This window comes from Babylonia areolata, chromosome 30 (assembly GCF_041734735.1).
Source record: "Babylonia areolata isolate BAREFJ2019XMU chromosome 30, ASM4173473v1, whole genome shotgun sequence".
NCBI lineage: Eukaryota > Metazoa > Mollusca > Gastropoda > Neogastropoda > Buccinidae > Babylonia > Babylonia areolata.
In genome coordinates, this window is record NC_134905.1 from 10,281,621 (window position 1) to 10,300,869 (window position 19,249).

Here is a 19,249-nt window from a genome sequence, read left to right on the forward strand (position 1 = left end):
TGTCAGGGAGCTTGTTTGCCCGTGACTTTCTGGCCTGCCTCTTCTGAACAGCTGCAGCAGTCCTGTTGGCCTCGCACAACTTGGCGCCTTTGTGCACAGCAGCGCGCCATTTGTCACGGTCCACTGCAGATTCCTCCCAGGAGTCAGGGTTGATATCAAACGCTTTCAGAGAGACTTTCAGAGTATCTCTGAAGCGCTTCTTCTGACCTCCGTGTGATCTCTTCCCTTGTTGCAGCTCGCCATAGAAGAGCCTTTTGGGCAGCCGGTGGTCTGGCATGCGCGCCACGTGTCCAGCCCAGTGAAGCTGGGACTGCATCAGGATGGTGAAGATGCTGGGAAGGGTGGCTTTTGCAAGCACCTCCGTGTCTGGGGTCCTGTCTTGCCACTTGATGTTCAGTAGCTTCCTGAGGCATGTTGTGTGGAAGTGGTTCAGCTTCTTGGCATGTCGTTGGTACACTGTCCAAGTTTCGCAGGCGTACAGTAGTGTGGGGAGAACTACTGCTCTGTAGACCTTTAGTTTGGTCTCAAGACCAATGCCTCTTCTGTTCCAGACATTTGCATAGAGTCTACCAAAAGTTGCGCTTGCTCTTGCAGTCCTGACGTTCACTTCATCGCCGATGGTCGCATTTCGTGACAGTGTGCTGCCAAGGTATGTGAACCGCTCCACCGCACTGAGTCTCTGACCGTTGACTGTGATGTTGGGCTCAACATGGGGTTTCCCTGGGGCTGGCTGATGGAGAACTTCAGTTTTCCTCATGCTGATGGTAAGGCCGAAGTTCCTGCTGGCAGTGGCAAACTTGTCAACGCTGAGTTGCATGTCAGCTTCAGATCCAGCGTTGAGGGCACAATCATCAGCAAACAAAAAGTCTCTGATGATGTCTGTCATGACCTTCGTTTTTGCTTGAAGCCTTCTGAGGTTAAACAGCTTGCCATCTGTTCGGTACTTTAGGCCGATTCCAACATCGCCATCTCTGAAGGCATCAGTAAGCATTGCAAAGAACATGAGGCTGAACAGTGTTGGAGCCAGGACGCAGCCTTGCTTGACACCATTTGTGACCTCTGTTTTAACATGCCCGCTTTTCATTCTGTATCAATAGTTTTTGTGTGTTTTACTCAGAAAAAAGTAAATCGTATTCCGATTGAAACAGTGTCACGCTACGAAAACACTGATGAAATTGATCCAAACTGCTCAGTTACTGACATCGATCAAAATCCTGATTCAAAGACTACATGCGCGTGTGTGTGTGTGTGTGTGTGTGGTCACATTTTGGTGTGTGTATGTAACATAGATATAATGTTTTATGTTATCAAAAGCGTTTTTGTAAAGCACCTAGAGCAGATTTCTGGATAGTGTGCTATATAAGTATCCATTATTATTATTATTATTATTATTAAAGAATTTCTGCTCAATATTGTGCATGAAAGTGCTAAAGACATTCGTTTTCAAAAATAATATAAAACTTGCTGATGAAACTTAAGATTTTCTGGAGAAACAATGCCATTTTTGTGGTTGATGAAGTGCCGCTCTCCTGTGTCGAAAAAAAATCTTAGTTTCGGATACCATTGAAATCAGCAGAAAATGCTCTTTACCGCTCATACAGTATCACGTAGGGTCAGATTTCATTTTCGAACTGCGCGAGGCGTTGAAAGATAGCAGATAATTTCCCCTGACTCAGATCTAACTACCCTACTTCGCCCAAGGCTTGGAAAAAAACGCACTAGAGTTCTCCTTGAACTTTTGCCTTTCACGGCTCCCAGTTTTTCAAACAGTAACCAGTGAATGGAAAGCAATGGATGCGATTTTTTCCACTGTGTGGTTGAAACTAACTTTGTCGCGCTCAGAAAGACGCCAGCCGCCATTGAACAAGGATTGCTGTTTCGCGATACAGTACACTTCTTTTTCTTCTATCCGCGAACTCATTCACGCATTGCATAAAGCAAACACAATAAAAAATTTAAAATATAGATGATAAATAATTATTTCAGTTGGATAGTTTTTCACAAAATGAAATCAAATTTGAGAAAATGCACTTCAAAATTAGTCAATTTTTTAGGCGTTCATAGGTTTCCCGGCATCGGCCATGGGGGCTGCCGCTACCTACAGACAACACATGCATACCAACAGACACAGACATCACAGGCCATTAACATAGACAACACAGACATGTTAAGAGACACGGAGAACACAGACGTGTTAACAGGCATGTTAACAAACAACAGACATGTTAACAGACAGACAACACAGGTGTGTTAACAGACAACTCAGACACGTTAAAACAAAAAGACAGACAACACTGAGGTTTTAACAGACACAGGCAACACAGGCATGTTCAAAGACAAAGTTAAAAGACACAAACACAAGCATGTTCACAGACACAGACATGTTTTTTTTCTTTTTCTTTTTTTTCTCTTTTTTTTTTTTTAAAAGGAGAAATCAGTGGATGCGTAAAATTTCTGCAAATGAGCAGGATAGTCTCAGCATCCTTGGAAGGTTCTTTCCCACTTTTTTTTTTTGTTCTCTCTCTTTTTTTCTTCTCTTTTTTCTTTTCTTTTTTTTTTCTTTCTTTTCGTTCCTTCCATCATCATTTTTCTCCTTTCTGTTGTCTTTTTTTTTCTCTTTCTTTTTTTTTTCTTCTCTCATCTCTTTATTCTTCCTCTCAGACACAGACATGTTAACAGACAAACACAGGCATGTGAACAGACACAGCCAACACAGGTATGTTAACAGACACAGATACCATAGGCATGTTAAAAGAAAGACAACACAGGCATGTGAACAGACACAGCCAACACAGGTATGTTAACAGACACAGATACCATAGGCATGTTAAAAGAAAGACAACACAGGCATGTGAACAGACACAGCCAACACAGGTATGTTAACAGACACAGATACCACAGGCATGTTAAAAGAAAGACAACACAGGCATGTGAACAGACACAGCCAACACAGGTATGTTAACAGACACAGATACCACAGGCATGTTAAAAGAAAGACAACACAGGCATGTGAACAGACACAGCCAACACAGGTATGTTAACAGACACAGATACCATAGGCATGTTAAAAGAAAGACAACACAGGCATGTGAACAGACACAGCCAACACAGGTATGTTAACAGACACAGATACCACAGGCATGTTAAAAGAAAGACAACACAGGCATGTGAACAGACACAGCCAACACAGGTATGTTAACAGACACAGATACCATAGGCATGTTAAAAGAAAGACAACACAGGCATGTGAACAGACACAGCCAACACAGGTATGTTAACAGACACAGATACCATCGGCATGTTAAAAGAAAGACAACACAGGCATGTGAACAGACACAGCCAACACAGGTATGTTAACAGACACAGATACCATCGGCATGTTAAAAGAAAGACAACACAGGCATGTGAACAGACACAGCCAACACAGGTATGTTAACAGACACAGATACCATAGGCATGTTAAAAGAAAGACAACACAGGCATGTGAACAGACACAGCCAACACAGGTATGTTAACAGACACAGATACCATAGGCATGTTAAAAGAAAGACAACACAGGCATGTTCACAGACACAGACAAAACAGGCATGTTCACAAACACAAACCACACAGGCACTTTAATAAACAAACAATACAGGCATGTTAACAGATACAGATGACATAGGCACAGATATCTGGCAAATAACTAAATCCTTTTAATATTTGCCAGGGAATTTTCACAGAATAACAGACGTAGGTATTTTTTTCTGTTCCATTAACTTCATCACTTAACCCCTAGGCTGCCTATATGACATGATAACTCGTCATCGCAAGCATGTACGCTTCATTGCCACAATGACGAGATAACTTGTCATCGAAATATTCTGACTTTTCCCTGCTTTGCATTCAGTTCACTGACAAAAATACTGGTAGCTTTAGCTTGGGGAATCTTTCTAGATTCTATTCATAGCTAGAAACACCATCAACGTCATGAGGCAGTCCTTTATTTGAACGTTTTGGTCGGGTTACTGGCTGCAGTGTTTGCCTGGCTCCTCTCCTCGCTCGCTCAACAAAATGTCAGACTGATGCCATGCTCAAGACATGCGATCATGGCGAACTAAATCAACCAAGATTGCTTTCTTTAGCTGATGCTCAGAAAGAATTGAAGCGTAAATTTGAAGGAGAAGACAGTGATGAACATTTATAGGACGATTTGATTGAAAATAAAGGGAGCAATCAAGAGAGTGGCCAAGATACAACTATCAGTGAGTGATGCCGGCTGTACAGGTTTAGCAGGTGACATAAAGTGACCAAATTATTTGCAAGACAGTGTGAGCTATTTTCTTGGCACTCAGCCAACGCGGTCTGTTGAGAACTGGATAAAGTGACCATGTGAGAGGGGTGAATAGGAGGGGGGGATGGAGACTGAGGGGGCGTGGCCTCACATCCACATTATCACTTGGAGAAGTCACAATGCATTGTGTATCAATCTCTCTCTCTCTTTTTTTTTCATTGTGGTTGTTCTAGTCTGATTTTGTGTGTGCAGATATTCATTTGTCCAGAAAAAACAATATTTTAGTGCAAATTACCTGACTAATGTTTGTAATGAACAAGTTGAAAATGTGACAAAAAACAAAACACTGATTTCAAAACAACAGCATGTCACTAAATATATATGAAATGTGAAAACATCATGTGTTTTGTATTCTTTATTCATTTACCTTTCAGAAAATATATACTTTTATGGGTCTTTCTCCAATAACAAAGAGGACAGAATTTTTTGAAAATTTATACCCGGTTTTTTTGTGTGTTTTTTTAAACCCTGGCAAATAGATTTCACTTAAATCTTATTTTCCTGGCAGCAAAAGGGTTAAGTGGCATTACTCACAGGGAACTATTGACGTTAGGTCACCTGGAGGCCACACACCAAAGGAGACCATGCACAGCTGCTGAGTTACTTCGGTGGTGTTCAGTAATGCTTGTTCTGATAAAACCTAAGGACACCACCTACTAATTCCCCTTCTGCAAATATGAGAGAGTGGAGACCTCCAACCCCATCCTTTCAACAACAGTCCCCACGGGCGCAATAGCCGAATGGTTAACTCACTCACTGACATTGACCGCATATGCAGAAGCCATCGGACAAAACGTTGGATGCCAATGTCCGCATATGCGGATTTGGATTTTGAAAAGTCATGCTGTTGGAGTGACGTGTCGGATGCGAAACTCAAAAGCAGAGCTGATTCTTAAGTTATCTCTGGCCAACTTTTCATTCACATACGCTGCGTGTGTGTAGTGACATGCTCAATCGCAGTAGATAAGGAAGCATACCTTCAGTCAGCTCTGCAAGTTGTTTGACAAGATGGCGTCACGGCAAAGTGTTTGACACGGCAGGAGAGGTCAAATGCTACTCAGCGTTGAAGCTGCTTTGGAAATGATTCAAACTGAAGGTTCTGATGTTGAAGGAGATAATGTTGATTCGTCGGACAGTGATTTTGAACCAGATCCCAACGAACTAGAAATAGATTCGGCCGCTGAAGAGAGTGTTGACAGTGGAGAGGAAAGTGAGGAACGCATACCAGCAGATGAGTCAGACACAGACGATGAAATCAGTGAGGAAACGAATGACTTTGCCAGAGTTTTTACCAGTGATTGGACTGACAATTTTGCCCTTTTCCCTCTGGCACATCCCTTCTCTGGCACACCAGGTTTGTCAGCTGACCGGCCAGTCAACACCCAGCAGGTGCAGGTTTTTTATTTGTTTTTTAATTGCGCAATACTTCGCAGTATTCACGATCAGACCAACAAATACGCCAGAGAAAATGTAGCAGAGCGTGGAGAGCTGAAACCACAGTTTATTCAGGCGCTGGAAACCTGTTTCAGAGAATGACAGAGGATTTATCACAATCCTGGCGCACATGGGCCTTGTGCACAAGCCCACAATACAGGATTACTGGTCCATGAATCCTGCCCTGCCCCCAAAATAATGCCCAGAAATAGATTTCTGAACATTCTGGCCATGCTGCATGTGTCTGACAACAGCACATTTGCCCCACACGGTCAACCTCAGCATGATTCGCTTCACAAGATACGACCTGTCCACTCGGCACTGAGGGAGAAATTCAGAGAGGCCTACACCCCTGCTCAAAACTTGTGTGTGGATGAAGCCATGTGTCCTTGGCATGGCAAGTCCCGCATGCGAGTGAACATGAAGGACAAGCCAGTCAAGTGGGGACTGAAACTGTACAAATTCTGTGAATCCTCATCTAGATATGTTTGTGATTTTGAGATATATTCAGGTGACCCAAACATCAGCAACAGGCCAGCTGATGTCGTCATGCCACTGACAGAGCCCCTGCACAACATTGACCACACAGTGTATGTGGACAATTATTACTGCTGTCAGGAGCTTGGTGATTTGCTGACACAAGCTGGCACAAACTGTGTTGGCACTGTGAGAGCTAATTGGAGAGGCATGCCACTTCTGTTCAAAAACTCTGGAAGAACTCTCTGCACTGGTGAAGTCCTTGCTTTCAGAAAAGGTGGGTCAAGTAAAATCATCATCACATAAATTGTCCGGTGTGCATGTATCATACATGTTTTACATACTGTGTGAGTGTGTACTTGTCACAGTGATCCATTCTGTATTTCATGTGTGTGGTTCGTCCTTTGGGATCGACGAGGACCATCTAGTCATCCTGGGGGTGGGTGGGTTGGGCTCTGTGGGTGCGCAGATGACTGGTCAGGCCAATCCACGCCCAGAAGGTTCTGACGCAGTGTGGACAGGGGATGGTGGCGGCTGTCGGGGACTTGCTGGCACTGCTTTTCCTGGCCTGTCTGTGTTGCTCTGCTGCAGCGATTCTGTTGGCCTCACAGGATTTGGCGCCTTTGTGGACAGCTGAACGCCACTTTGTCCATTGCATTCAGCTCCCATGTGTCGTGGCTGATGTTGAAGGCCTTCAGAGAAGCTTTCAGAGTGTCTTTGAAGTGCTTCTTTTGGCCTCCATGGGAGCGCTTGCCATGTTGGAGTTCGCCGTACAGCAGTTTCTTGGGGAGCCGGTGGTCTGGCATGCGAACTACATGGCCTGCTCAGCGCAGCTGGGCCTGCATCAAGATGGTGTAGATGCTGGGCAAGTTTGCATGAGTGAGCACCTCTGTGTCAGGGATCTTCTCTTGCCACTTTATGCTGAGAGAAGTTTTCTGAGGCTGGTGGTGTGGAAGTGGTTCAGTTTTTTGGTGTGGAGTTTGTAGACCGTCTATGATTCACATCCATAGAGCAGTGCGGTAAGAACTATGGCCTTGTATACTCTGAGCTTCGTCTCCAGGGTGATGCCTCTCCTGTTCCAAACGTTCTTATGGAGTCTGCCGAAGGCAGCGCTGGCTTTGGCGAGTCTGGCATTCACCTCGTCGTTGATGACAACTATGTGAGAGAGTGTACTGCCTATGTGAGAGTGTATGTGAACTTGTCCACCGTGTTCAGTTGTTGCCCGTTGATGAAGATGTTTGGTTCAACATAAGGCTTTCCTGGAGCTGGCTGGTGCATCACCTCAGTCTTCTTTGTGCTGATTGTGAGGCCAAAGTTGTCACAGGCAGCAGAGAACTTGTCGACACTGTGTTGCATGTCTGCTTCGGAGGCAGCGTTGAGAGCGCAGTCATCAGCAAACAGGAAGTCGTTGACGGTGTCTGTCCTCACCTTGGTTTTTGCTTGAAGCCTCCTGAGGTTAAAGAGTGAGCCATCTGTGCGGTACCTGATGCCAATGCCTACGTCAGCGTCTCTGAAGGCATCTGTCAGCATGGCTGAAAACATGAGACTGAACAGGGTGGGGGCAAGAACACACCCTTGCTCGACTCCGTTGGAGACAGGGAATGGTTCTGAAGTCTCTCCGTTGTCTTGGACTCGGGCCAGCATCCCATCGTGTAGTTGCCGTATGATGGTGATGAACTTCTTGGGACATCCGTACTTTGCCATGATTCTCCAAAGGCCATCTCTGCTAACAGTATCAAAGGCCGAGGTCAGATCGACATAGGCAGAGTAAAGGCTGGCGTTCTGTTCCTGACACTTCTCCTGGAGCTGTCTGGCAGCAAACACCATGTCGATAGTCCCGCGTTCTTTCCGGAAGCCACACTGGCTCTCTGGTAGGGGACCTTGCTCAAGGTGCGCTATGAGACGGTTGAGCAGCACTCTGGCCAGAGTCTTGCCTGCGACAAACAGCAGGGATATTCCACGATGGTTGTCACAGGCCTAATGATTTCCTTCGCGCTTGTACAGGTGTATGATGGAAGCATCTTTGAAGTCCTGTGGAACTGCCTCATGCTGCCAGATGAGCTGGAACAGCTGATGAAGCTTCTCAGTCAGCGCCATACCACCTTCTTTGTAGACCTCAGCTGGAATGGAGTCTGAGCCAGGGGCTTTGCCATTAGATAGCAGACGGATAGCTTTCTGGGTCTCCTCCAAAGTTGGAATGGCATCCAGCGACTCACTGACTGGCACCTGGGGAGTCGGTCGATGGCTTCATCATTGATGGTGGAGGGGCGGTTCAGTACGCTGTCAAGTGTTCAGCCCATCTCTCAAGGATCCCGTCCTTGTCAGTGATCAGGGTAGAACCATCTGCACTGAGGAGTGGAGCAGATCCGGAGGTGGTGGGACCATAGACTTCTTTCAGGCTGTTATGGAAGTTCTTCATGTTGTTCCTGTCTGCAAAGCCCTGAATCTCATCAGCTTTGTTGCTCAACCAGGAATCCTGCATCTGCCGCAGCTTCAGCTGGATGGTGCTGTGTGTGCTCTTCAGTATGTCTTTCTTTGACTGTGACTTGGGATCTTCAATGTGGGCTCTGTAGGCTTGGCGTTTGTCTTCTAGCAGCTGCTTGATCTCAGCGCAGTTCTCATCAAACCAGTCTTTGTGCTGCCTGACAGAAGGCCCCAGGCACTCCACGGCAGTGTTGTACACCGTCTCATGCAGTGCGCCCCATGCTGCCTCCACATTCTGGCTGTCCAGCACAGTGGACTCAAGGCGTTCCTCCAGGGTGTCAGCAAAGCTCTGCTTGATGTTGCCTAGCTCCAGCTTGTTGATATTCAGGCGTTTGAGTGCTTTCATGCCCTGAGGCCGTCTCTTGGGCTGGATGTGGAGGTTGAGCTTGGAGACGATAAGGCGGTGGTGTGTCCAGCACTCGGCGCCGCACATGGCCCTTGTGACTCGTACGTCCTGCCTGTCCCTCTTCCTGACGATAACAAAGTCGATGAGATGCCAATGCCCAGAGCGAGGATGCATCCATGATGTCCTGTTACGGGTAGGGAGGCAGAAGATGGTGTTTGTGATAAGAAGTTCGTGCTCGGCACATGTCTGGAGAAGTAGTTGACCATTGCTGTTACAGTTACCAACCCCATGCTTCCCAATCACGCCTTCCCAGGAGGTGCTGTCACAACCAACTCTCGCGTTAAAGTCACCAAGAATGATGAGCTTGTCTGTGTTGGGAACAGTGGTGATGACAGCGTTCAGGTCCTCATAGAACTTGTCCTTGATCTCATCCAGGTTGGTAATGGTGGGCGCGTAGGCGCTGACAATGGTGGTAAACTTCTTCCCGTTGCATATAGGGAGTTTCATCGTCATCAGGCGATTGTTCACTCCTTTTGGGGGGCCAGACAGCTTGCCAACGAGGGTTGTCTTCACTGCAAAGCCAACTCCAGCCTCACGTCTCTCTTCAGGTCCGCGACCACTCCAAAAGAAGGTGTAGCCTGCACCTCGTTCACAGAGTTCGCCTTCTTCTGCCAGTCTGGTCTCACTTAAGGCAGCGATGTCGATGTTGTACCTGGCTAATTCACTCGCAATGAGTGCTGTGTGTCTCTGTGGTCTGGCTGAGTCGCCTGCCCAGAAGCGTACGCATGTTCCATGTGGCAATGGTCAATGGGGTGCTCCTTGTTTTCTTCTTTCTTTCCTTTGTGTGTCGACCGCTTGAGTAGGGTCCCCGTCAGCCGCGGTATGCTGACTAGGGTGGTGTGGAGCAGGCAATGTTTAGGGCACCTTTTCTAGCCCCTTCCTCATGCCATGGAGGTGAGCAGTGCTGTCCTGAAGAGGGCTGCTCAGTCGCTCAGGGGGCTGCCGATCTCCACCGCTGCTCCAGTCGGTGAAAAACGACCCTATGGCCTGAGCCGCCTGTGTGCAGGTCCGTAGCTACGACTGCCAGTGTACCCACACCTGTCGCTTCGTCGCTCGCCTGTCGCCACATGGCTTGGGGAAAATGATGGTATGGGATGAAGGATGACTGATGACTTGCGTGATGACTTTGTTTATAGTGAGGAGGAGTTGCGCTCCGTCGACCTCACTCTCTTGTCTGAGACAGTCTGTATCCAGTGGCAAGACGAGGTCAAGACGACTGGAGATGGAAACGGATGCAGTGGATGACCAGGATGTCCTATGTGCCTCATCCTTCCCTCAGCACTCCACAGTGCTCTGCTGCAACCGCCTTCCTCTCCGTTGAACCATGAAGGTTTCTTCCGCAGAGTCCGATGGATCCAGTCTTCACATGCTTGGGTAGACAAGCCCTAACTCACCGAGGGTTTGAGACCCATCGGCTACCCTCACCTAGTTTAGCCAACCTGTCAAAGACATTGTCCGGGGGTTGGGCGCTGCCGCATGCTAGCAGCTTCTAGGACCCATAGATGAGAGCTGGGTGCCGGTGGGCACCAACAGAGGACGAACCACTCCCAGAAGAGCGTGACAAGCCCCCCCTCTAGAGGTACTACCCCTCCCGTGCACCCCCTAACCCGTACATACACTCAGACACGGGGTGTCAGGGGTGAGGGAGGATGAGTGTGAGTGTGTGTGTGTGTGTGTGTGTGTGTGTGTGTGTGATTGCATGCACATGTTTACTTATTTTCTATTATACAATAACATGGAGTTTATTTGTAGAACAAGGTGCAACAGGAATGACAGTAACAGTACTAAAGCTGATGATACTGTTATTATTGTTTGTAATATTGTAGTAAAAAAAAAAAAAAAAATTAAAAAAAAATTTAAGGTGGTATTCTTTTGACTACATGTAAAAACTTCACATTATGCTTCCATTCACATAAATATTTAGTATAAACAAGGGAATAAGAAAACAAGAGTTAGACCTGCATGATCATTTGTGTGTGTGCAGTTGCAGGTCATGTTGCTGTGCTGAAGTGACAGGACAAAAAGCCAGTTCATGTGCTGACAACAGTCATGCTGCCAACTACCATGGTCAGTGTGACAACACGACACCGTCCTGAAAGACAGAAGCCAGCTGCAGTACATGACTACATCACCAACATGGCTGGAGTGGACGTGAGTGAACAGCTGATGACCTACATGCCCCTGAATAGGAAGACGATGAATGGTGGAAGAAACTGTTCTTCCATCTTCTGACTCTCACTCTTATTCAGGGGTCCATCCTCTATAACAAGCATCTGGCAGCCCTTGACCTGAGGAAGATGCCCCTGGAGAAGTACCTCATCAGTGTCTGAGATGCACTCAGCACCAAGTACCATGCTGTAAATGCTGTCACTGCCCGTGCCCATGCTGCTGCTGTTCAATGTAGATCTGCGCAAGACGCCGGTGCTACTAGTGGTGGTGGTGCTGCTGCTCCTCACCCCCCCCCCCAACCCCCATGCTGTTCCAGAACCTTCATTGGCTGCCCATCTTGCTCCTGCCCCCATGTCCACCCAGGCTGACAGACTGAACCCACTGGACCACTTCAGTGTGCCTCTACCCCGGACAACCAGTGGCAAAAAAGGCTACTGCAGCTGCAAGGTCTGTGAAGACCGGAACAAGCGCCACAACACACCGAGACGCCAAACTGCCAACTGGTGTCCAAAATGTGGAGTTCCACTGTGTGTGAAGCTGTGCCCAGGACTTAGCATCACCTGCCATGATATTTTTCACTCAAAAAAGACTATTGTCAGTGATACTACATCAGGCTTTTGTGTATAGTGAACTCCTTTTTGACTCACTTGTGTAAACAAAGTGAGTCTATGTTTTAACCTGGTGTTCGGTTGTCTGTGTGTGTGTGTGTGTCCGTGGTAAACTTTAACATTGACATTTTCTCTGCAAATACTTTGTCAGTTGACACCAAATTAGGCATAAAAATAGGAAAAATTCAGTTCTTTCCAGTCATCTTGTTTAAAACAATATTGCACCTCTGGGATGGGCACAAAAAAATAAAGAATGAAGCCTAATTATATGCAAACTGCATTTACTGTTCTATTTATATTTTTTGTATTCTCTAAACTTGGCACTTTGATCTGATATTCTGACACAACAACAAGAGCAGTCATTATTATCATTTTTTATTCAAACAGGAACTTCTTTTGCTAAGCATGGAAGTTTTATTTATTTTGCAAACGTTTTGGTTCAGATAGAAAAAAAGGGAAATTACTCTGTAATTAATGCTAGGGGACTTAATTTGCTTAAAACTGATCTTTCTCATCTTAAACATGACATTTTGAAAGTATACTCAATACATAAAATGCTTGTGTGTTTTACTCTCAGTGTACAGGGCTTTCACCATGTTCATTCGCCCAAGTGGTCTTTTTCGGAAAATACTAAAATCAATACTACGAGTGGACTTTACAGATCTGTTGGCTGAACCCTGAAGGTCATGGCCAAAAATCAATTGCGTACACATATTTATACACATTCAAAGCGTGTGCTCATATTCTTCGCGAACGCGAACGACGCCATTTTGTTTCAAGTTGTTGACCTGCCCGTTCAATCCTATATTCAATGGACTTGTACTTGGCTCTACATGTTATAGTTTAACAAAATACTAAATTTTCATATCAACTTTAAAACTATAAAACTAGAATGAACATAAAAGAGAAATTGAATCGACCGTGTCGTACTACATTCCCGGCGGGTGTAACTAAACTTGTACATCTATCTAGATCTAGTGAAAACGGCTAAATGTTGCAGTGTGATTGCCGCAATAGCCATTAAAAAGAATTTTTTATTGCCCTTAAAGATTTTTTGAATGCCCAAGATACACCAGAATAATATGATTTAAATAGCATTCTCACTGCGAATACCGCAATTGATTTATCGCCCTTTAAAAAAGTATGTTCAAATGTTAAATTTTAGAACGTCAGTTAAGGAGCCACGATAGTGTAATGGATAAGGCAGTTTCTTCTCACCCGAACACGCTGGGTTCGAACTGGTTCGGACTTTTTTTTTTTTTTTTTTTTTTTTTAAACGCAAAGCTTTATAATAACAAATACAGAACACATTTTGACTATTAGATTTTTTTTTTTTTTTTAAATGTCTTGAAGGCCTTGCCTCTCAGTTTTTTTTCATTATGTAGAGACAATTTTTTGTGTGTGTGTGAGAATTTCAACTTTCTTCACCACCTGTTCATTCTTCATTGCATGCACTAGGTCTTCAGTTCCTCAAATAGTGTTAGAATGTGATGTGGAACATTTGTAAGCTGTTCAAGGAGTCTTGGAATACCATTCTGATGGGTGCAAAAATGTACAAAATACACAAAAAATGGATACCGCGATCAACATCAAGATGGTGAGTAAATTATTTAATTTTTTGCACAAATATGTAACAACATTCAATGCATACACATAGTGAATTTCAACTGTCTGAGTGTTTATTTGGTTGGGGTTTTTTAATAATTTTTTTCCCATCCTATACAAACCCTGGGTTTTCAGGGATTCGCAAGGGCAAAAACTCTTGGCATGGGGAGAGTTAAAGTGTTGGACTTTCAATCTGAGGGTCCCGGGTTCAAATCTCTGTGACGCCTGGTGGGTAAAGGGTGGAAATTTTTCCGATCTCCCAGGTCAACATATGTGCAGACCTGCCAGTGCCTGAACCCCCTTCATGTGTATATGCACGCAGGAGATCAAATACGCACGTTCAAGATCCTGTAATCCATGTCAGCGTTCGGTGGGTTATGGAAACAAGAACATACCCAGCATGCACACTCCCAAAAACAGAGTATGGCTGCCTACATGGCGGGATAAATAAACAAAACGATCATACATGTAAAATGTTAAATGTTATATGTTTGTCTGAGTGTGTATATGTGCATGCCTGAAATCTGACTGAATGACACAGACAACGAATGATGAGCACCTTTAGTCGGCTCTACCCAGGTAGACAGCCTGTTGTATAAATGAACTGTGTTTGTAAAGTCTCAGACCGAGGATAGGTGCTATATAGGTATCCATATCAATCAATGTACAGGACTCATCCCAAACACTAAAGTGAGGGGGGATCGAAACCAAGGTCAACATGACAGTAAAGCATAAAAGGTGACAGAATTTGGAACAACAGAGTTTGGAACATTTCTTTCTGATGAAGAAGTAGGAGGAGGAGGATCATGAAGATGCTGCTATGGAGGTCTGTTTTATGTTTGGGACCATGTGACAAGGCTGTACTCTTGTTAATGCTTCCTTTCACAAGGATATCCCATCTTAACATGGCCCAAGAGATCAAGATACTTGCAGTGTTGGTCAGGAAATTTGAGCAATACACCCAAAGACGCATCTGTGAAGACACTGAAATGGATGAAATTCGACTATGTGGTCCCAGTCTTCCCATTTTAAGCCCATAGCACATTAAACTCTGGGTAGGAGCCAGCCATGGGCTGGAAAGAACCACCTCCACTGGGAATCAAAACGCGTCCTCCCAGCCATCAGTACACGGCACTAACCACTTCTGGTCTGTATTAATTTCTTGACTAATTTGCTGTGATGTCGCTCGGACAAATAATAAGCATAACACATCTCGTGTGTAATGAAGAATATTTACTAACTGAAAAAAAGAAACTGGAAACTAGACTGTCAGCTGCTGTGGCCCTGACCGTTGTTGTTCCTATGGCGCCCTCTATATTCTCTGAGTGTCAACGCAGATAATTCTAATGACAATAACTTGATATAACTTTTGACACAACAGACATCAGCAAATAAAGTAAAAAAACTGTTGGTGAAAAGTAACTAACCACAAAGAAAAAAGATAAATTGGATTATGGACACGCTAATGAAACTGAAATTGGTTAAGTAAACAGAGAAACAGACAGAAAAGATAAACCAGAAAATATTGGAAAGCAACAAAAAGTGCAATGGAAAACAATCATTAACCTGTTGAATTTCGTATATAAAAAAAAAAAAAAGAAGAAAAAAAAGTGCCAGGGAATTATGAGCAATTAGGGATAATAATAACATTTTTTTAAACTTATAGCACAAAAACTATAGGAAATACAGAAAAAAGGTAAATGTTTTGTGAAGGAAAATGAAAGTGGATTTCTTCTTTCCCAATATTTTGATTGTAGCAACAACAACAAAAAAGACAAACAAATGAAAGTATAAAAGAATAAATAAATAAATAAATAATAAAAACAAAATAAATAAAATCAAAGTAAAATGAACAAGCAAAAAAAATCTATTCCCCTCTGCCATCCCTAGAAAAATTTTCCAGTTCCAACCACCCACCCCAACACCCCCTCCATCTCCATCCCTCAAACCCATGCACCTACTTACCAGGCCAAAGGCAGCAGCTCACTCTCGCAGCCGATGTCGGCACAGTATCTGGCGAGGGGACGGTATGCGTGATACAGTATCATACAGCAGTCCTGCAACACAATGTGATCAGTATCATACAGTATCATACAGCAGTCCTGCAACACAATGTGATCATGATCATACAGCATCCCTGCAACACAATGTGATACAGTATCATACAGCAGTCCTGCAACACAATGTGATCAGTATCATACAGGAGTCCTGCAACACAATGTGATCAGTATCATACAGGAGTCCTGCAATACAATGTGATCAGTATCATACAGCAGTCCTGCAACACAATGTGATCAGTATCATACAGGAGTCCTGCAACATAATGTAATACAGTATCATACAACAGTCCTGCAACACAATGTGATACAGTATCATACAGGAGTCCTGCAACACAATGTGATCAGTATCATACAGGAGTCCTGCAACACAATGTGATCAGTATCATACAGCAGTCCTGCAACACAATGTGATACAGTATCATACAGCATCCCTGCAACACAATGTGATACAGTATCATACAGCAGTGCTGCAACACAATGTGATACAGTATCATACAACAGTCCTGCAACACAATGTGATACAGTATCATACAACAGTCCTGCAACACAATGTGATACAGTATCATACAACAGTCCTGCAACACAATGTGATACGGTATCATACAGCAGTTCTGCAACACAATGTGATACAGTATCATACAACAGTCCTGCAACACAATGTGATACGGTATCATACAGCAGTCCTGCAACACAATGTGATCAGTATCATTCAGCAGTCCTGAAACACAATGTGATACAGTATCATACAGCAGTCCTGCAACACAATGTGATATAGTATCATACAGCACAGCTACAACACAATGTGATACAGTATCATACAACAGTGCTGCAACACAATGTGATACAGTATCATACAGCAGTCCTGCAACACAATGTGATACAGTATCATACAGCAGTCCTGCAACACAGTGTGATACAGCATCATAAAGCACAGCTACAACACAATGTGATACAGTATCATGTGTGTGGTTCGTCCTTTGGGATCGACGAGGACCATCTAGTCATCCTGTGGGTGGGTGGGTTGGGCTCTGTGGGTGCGCAGATGACTGGTCAGGCCAATCCGCGCCCGAAAGGTTCTGACGCAGTGTGGACAGGGGATGGTGGTGGCTGTCGGGGACTTGCTGGCACTGCTTTTCCTGGCCTGTCTGCGATTCTGTTGGCCTCACAGGATTTGGCGCCTTTGTGGACAGCTGAACGTCACTTTGGTCTGTCCATTGCATTCAGCTCCCATGTGGCATGGCTGATGTTGAAGGCCTTCAGAGAAGCTTTCAGAGTGTCTTTGAAGTGCTTCTTTTGGCCTCCATGGGAGCGCTTGCCATGTTGGAGTTCGCCGTACAGCAGTTTCTTGGGGAGCCAGTGGTCTGGCATGCAAACTACATGGCCTGCCCAGTGCAGCTGGGCCTGCATCAAGATGGTGTAGATGCTGGGCAAGTTTGCATGAGTGAGCACCTGTGTGTCAGGGATCTTCTCTTGCCACTTTATGCTGAGAAGTTTTCTGAGGCTGGTGGTGTGGAAGTGGTTCAGCTTTTTGGCGTGGCGTTTGTAGACCGTCCCTGATTCACATCCATAGAGAAGTGTAGTGAGAACTATGGCCTTGTATCCTTTGAGCTTCGTCTCCAGGGTGATGCCTCTCCTGTTCCAAACGTTCTTATGGAGTCTGCCGAAGGCAGCGCTGGCTTTGGCGAGTCTAACATTCACCTCATCGTCGATGACAACTGTGCGAGAGAGTGTACTGCCCAGGTATGTGAACTTGTTCACCGCGTTCAGTCGTTGCCCGTTGATGAAGATGTTTGGTTCAACGTAAGGCTTTCCTGGAGCTGGCTGGTGCATCACCTCAGTCTTCTTTGTGCTGATTGTGAGGCCAAAGTTGTCACAGGCAGCAGAGAACTTATCGACGCTGTGTTGCATGTCAGCTTCGGAGGCAGCGTTGAGAGCGCAGTCATCAGCAAACAGGAAGTCGTTGACGGTGTCTGTCCTCACCTTGGTTTTTGCTTGAAGCCTCCTGAGGTTGAAGAGTGAGCCATATGAGCGGTACCTGATGCCAATGCCTATGTCAGCGTCTCTTATGACATCTGTCAGCATGGCTGAAAACATAAGACTGAACAGGGTGGGGGCAAGAACACACCCTTGCTTGACTCCGTTGGAGACAGGGAATGGTTCTGAAGTCTCTCCGTTGTTTTGGACTCAGGCCAGCATTCCATCGTGTAGTTGCCGTATGATGGTGATGAACTTTCTGGGACACCCGTACTTCGCTATGATTCTCCAAAGACCATCTCAGCTAACAGTATCAAAGGCCTTGGTCAGATCGACATAGGTGGAGTAAAGGTCGGCGTTCTGTTCCTGACACTTCTCCTGGAGCTGCCTGGCAGCAAACACCATGTCGATAGTCCCGCGTTCTTTCCGGAAGCCACACTGGCTCTCTGGTAGGAGACCTTGCTCAAGGTGCGCTATGAGACGGTTGAGTAGCACTCTGGCCAGAGTCTTGCCTGCGACGGACAGCAGGGATATTCCACGATGGTTGTCACAGGCCTGATGATTTCCTTTACACTTGTACACCTGTATGATGGAAGGGTCTCTGAAGTCCTGTGGAACTGCCTCATGCTGCCAGATGAGCTGGAACAGCTGATGAAGCTTCTCAGTCAGCGCCATACCACCTTCTTTGTAGACCTCAGCTGGAATGGAGTCTGAGCCAGGAGTTTTGCCATTGGATAGCAGACGGATAGCTTTCTGGGTCTCCTCCAAAGTTGGAATGGCATCCAACGACTCACTGACTGGCACCTGGGGGAGTTGGTCGATGGCTTCATCATTGATGGTAGAAGGGCGGTTCAGTACGCTGTCAAAGTGTTCAGCCCATCTCTCAAGGATCCCGTCCTTGTCAGTGATCAGGGTAGAACCATCAGCACTGAGGAATGGAGCAGATCCAGAGGTGGTGGGACCGTAGACTTCTTTCAGGCCGTTATAGAAGTTCTTCATGTCGTTCCTGTCTGCAAAGCCCTGGATCTCATCAGATTTGTTGCTCAACCAGGAATCCTGCATCTGCCGCAGCTTCAGCTGGATGGTGCTGCGTGCGCTCTTCAGTATGTCTTTCTTTGACTGTGACTTGGGATCTTCAATGTGGGCTCTGTAGGCTTGGCGTTTAGTCTTCTAGCAGCTGCTTGATCTCAGTGCAGTTCTCATCAAACCAGTCTTTGTGCTTCCTGACAGAAGGCCCAAGGCACTCCATGGCAGTGTTGTACACCGTCTCATGCAGTGCGCCCCATGCTGCCTCCACATTGTTGTCCAGCATGGTGGACTCAAGGCATTCCTCCAGGGTGTCAGCAAAGCTCTGCTTGATGTTGCCTAGCTCCAGCTTGTTGACATTCAGGGGTTTGGGTGCTTTCATGCCCTGAGGCCATCTCTTGGGCTGGATGCGGAGGTTGAGTTTGGAGACGATAAGGCGGTGGTCTGTCCAGCACTCAGCGCCACACATGGCCCTCGTGACTCGTACGTCCTGCCTGTCCCTCTTCCTGACGATGACAAAGTCGATGAGATGCCAATGCCCAAACGGCAGAGCGAGGATGCATCCATGACATCCTGTTATGGGTAGGGAGGCAGAAGACGGTGTTTGTGATAAGAAGGTTGTGCTCGGCACATGTCTGGAGAAGTAGTTGACCATGCTGTTACAGTTACGCCT

General features: G+C 45.6%; 1 protein-coding gene across 2 annotated transcripts in view; it reads right to left on the bottom strand.

The window, feature by feature from the left end:
• Positions 1 to 19,249, bottom strand: part of LOC143275275 (cyclin-C-like) — an 85,292-nt gene that overhangs the window by 30,433 nt on the left and 35,610 nt on the right. For both annotated transcript variants that reach the window (XM_076579254.1, XM_076579255.1), the window contains one exon: positions 15,482 to 15,573. In XM_076579254.1, the coding sequence (XP_076435369.1) occupies positions 15,482 to 15,573 (92 nt within the window). The remainder of the gene's footprint in view (positions 1 to 15,481; positions 15,574 to 19,249) is intronic.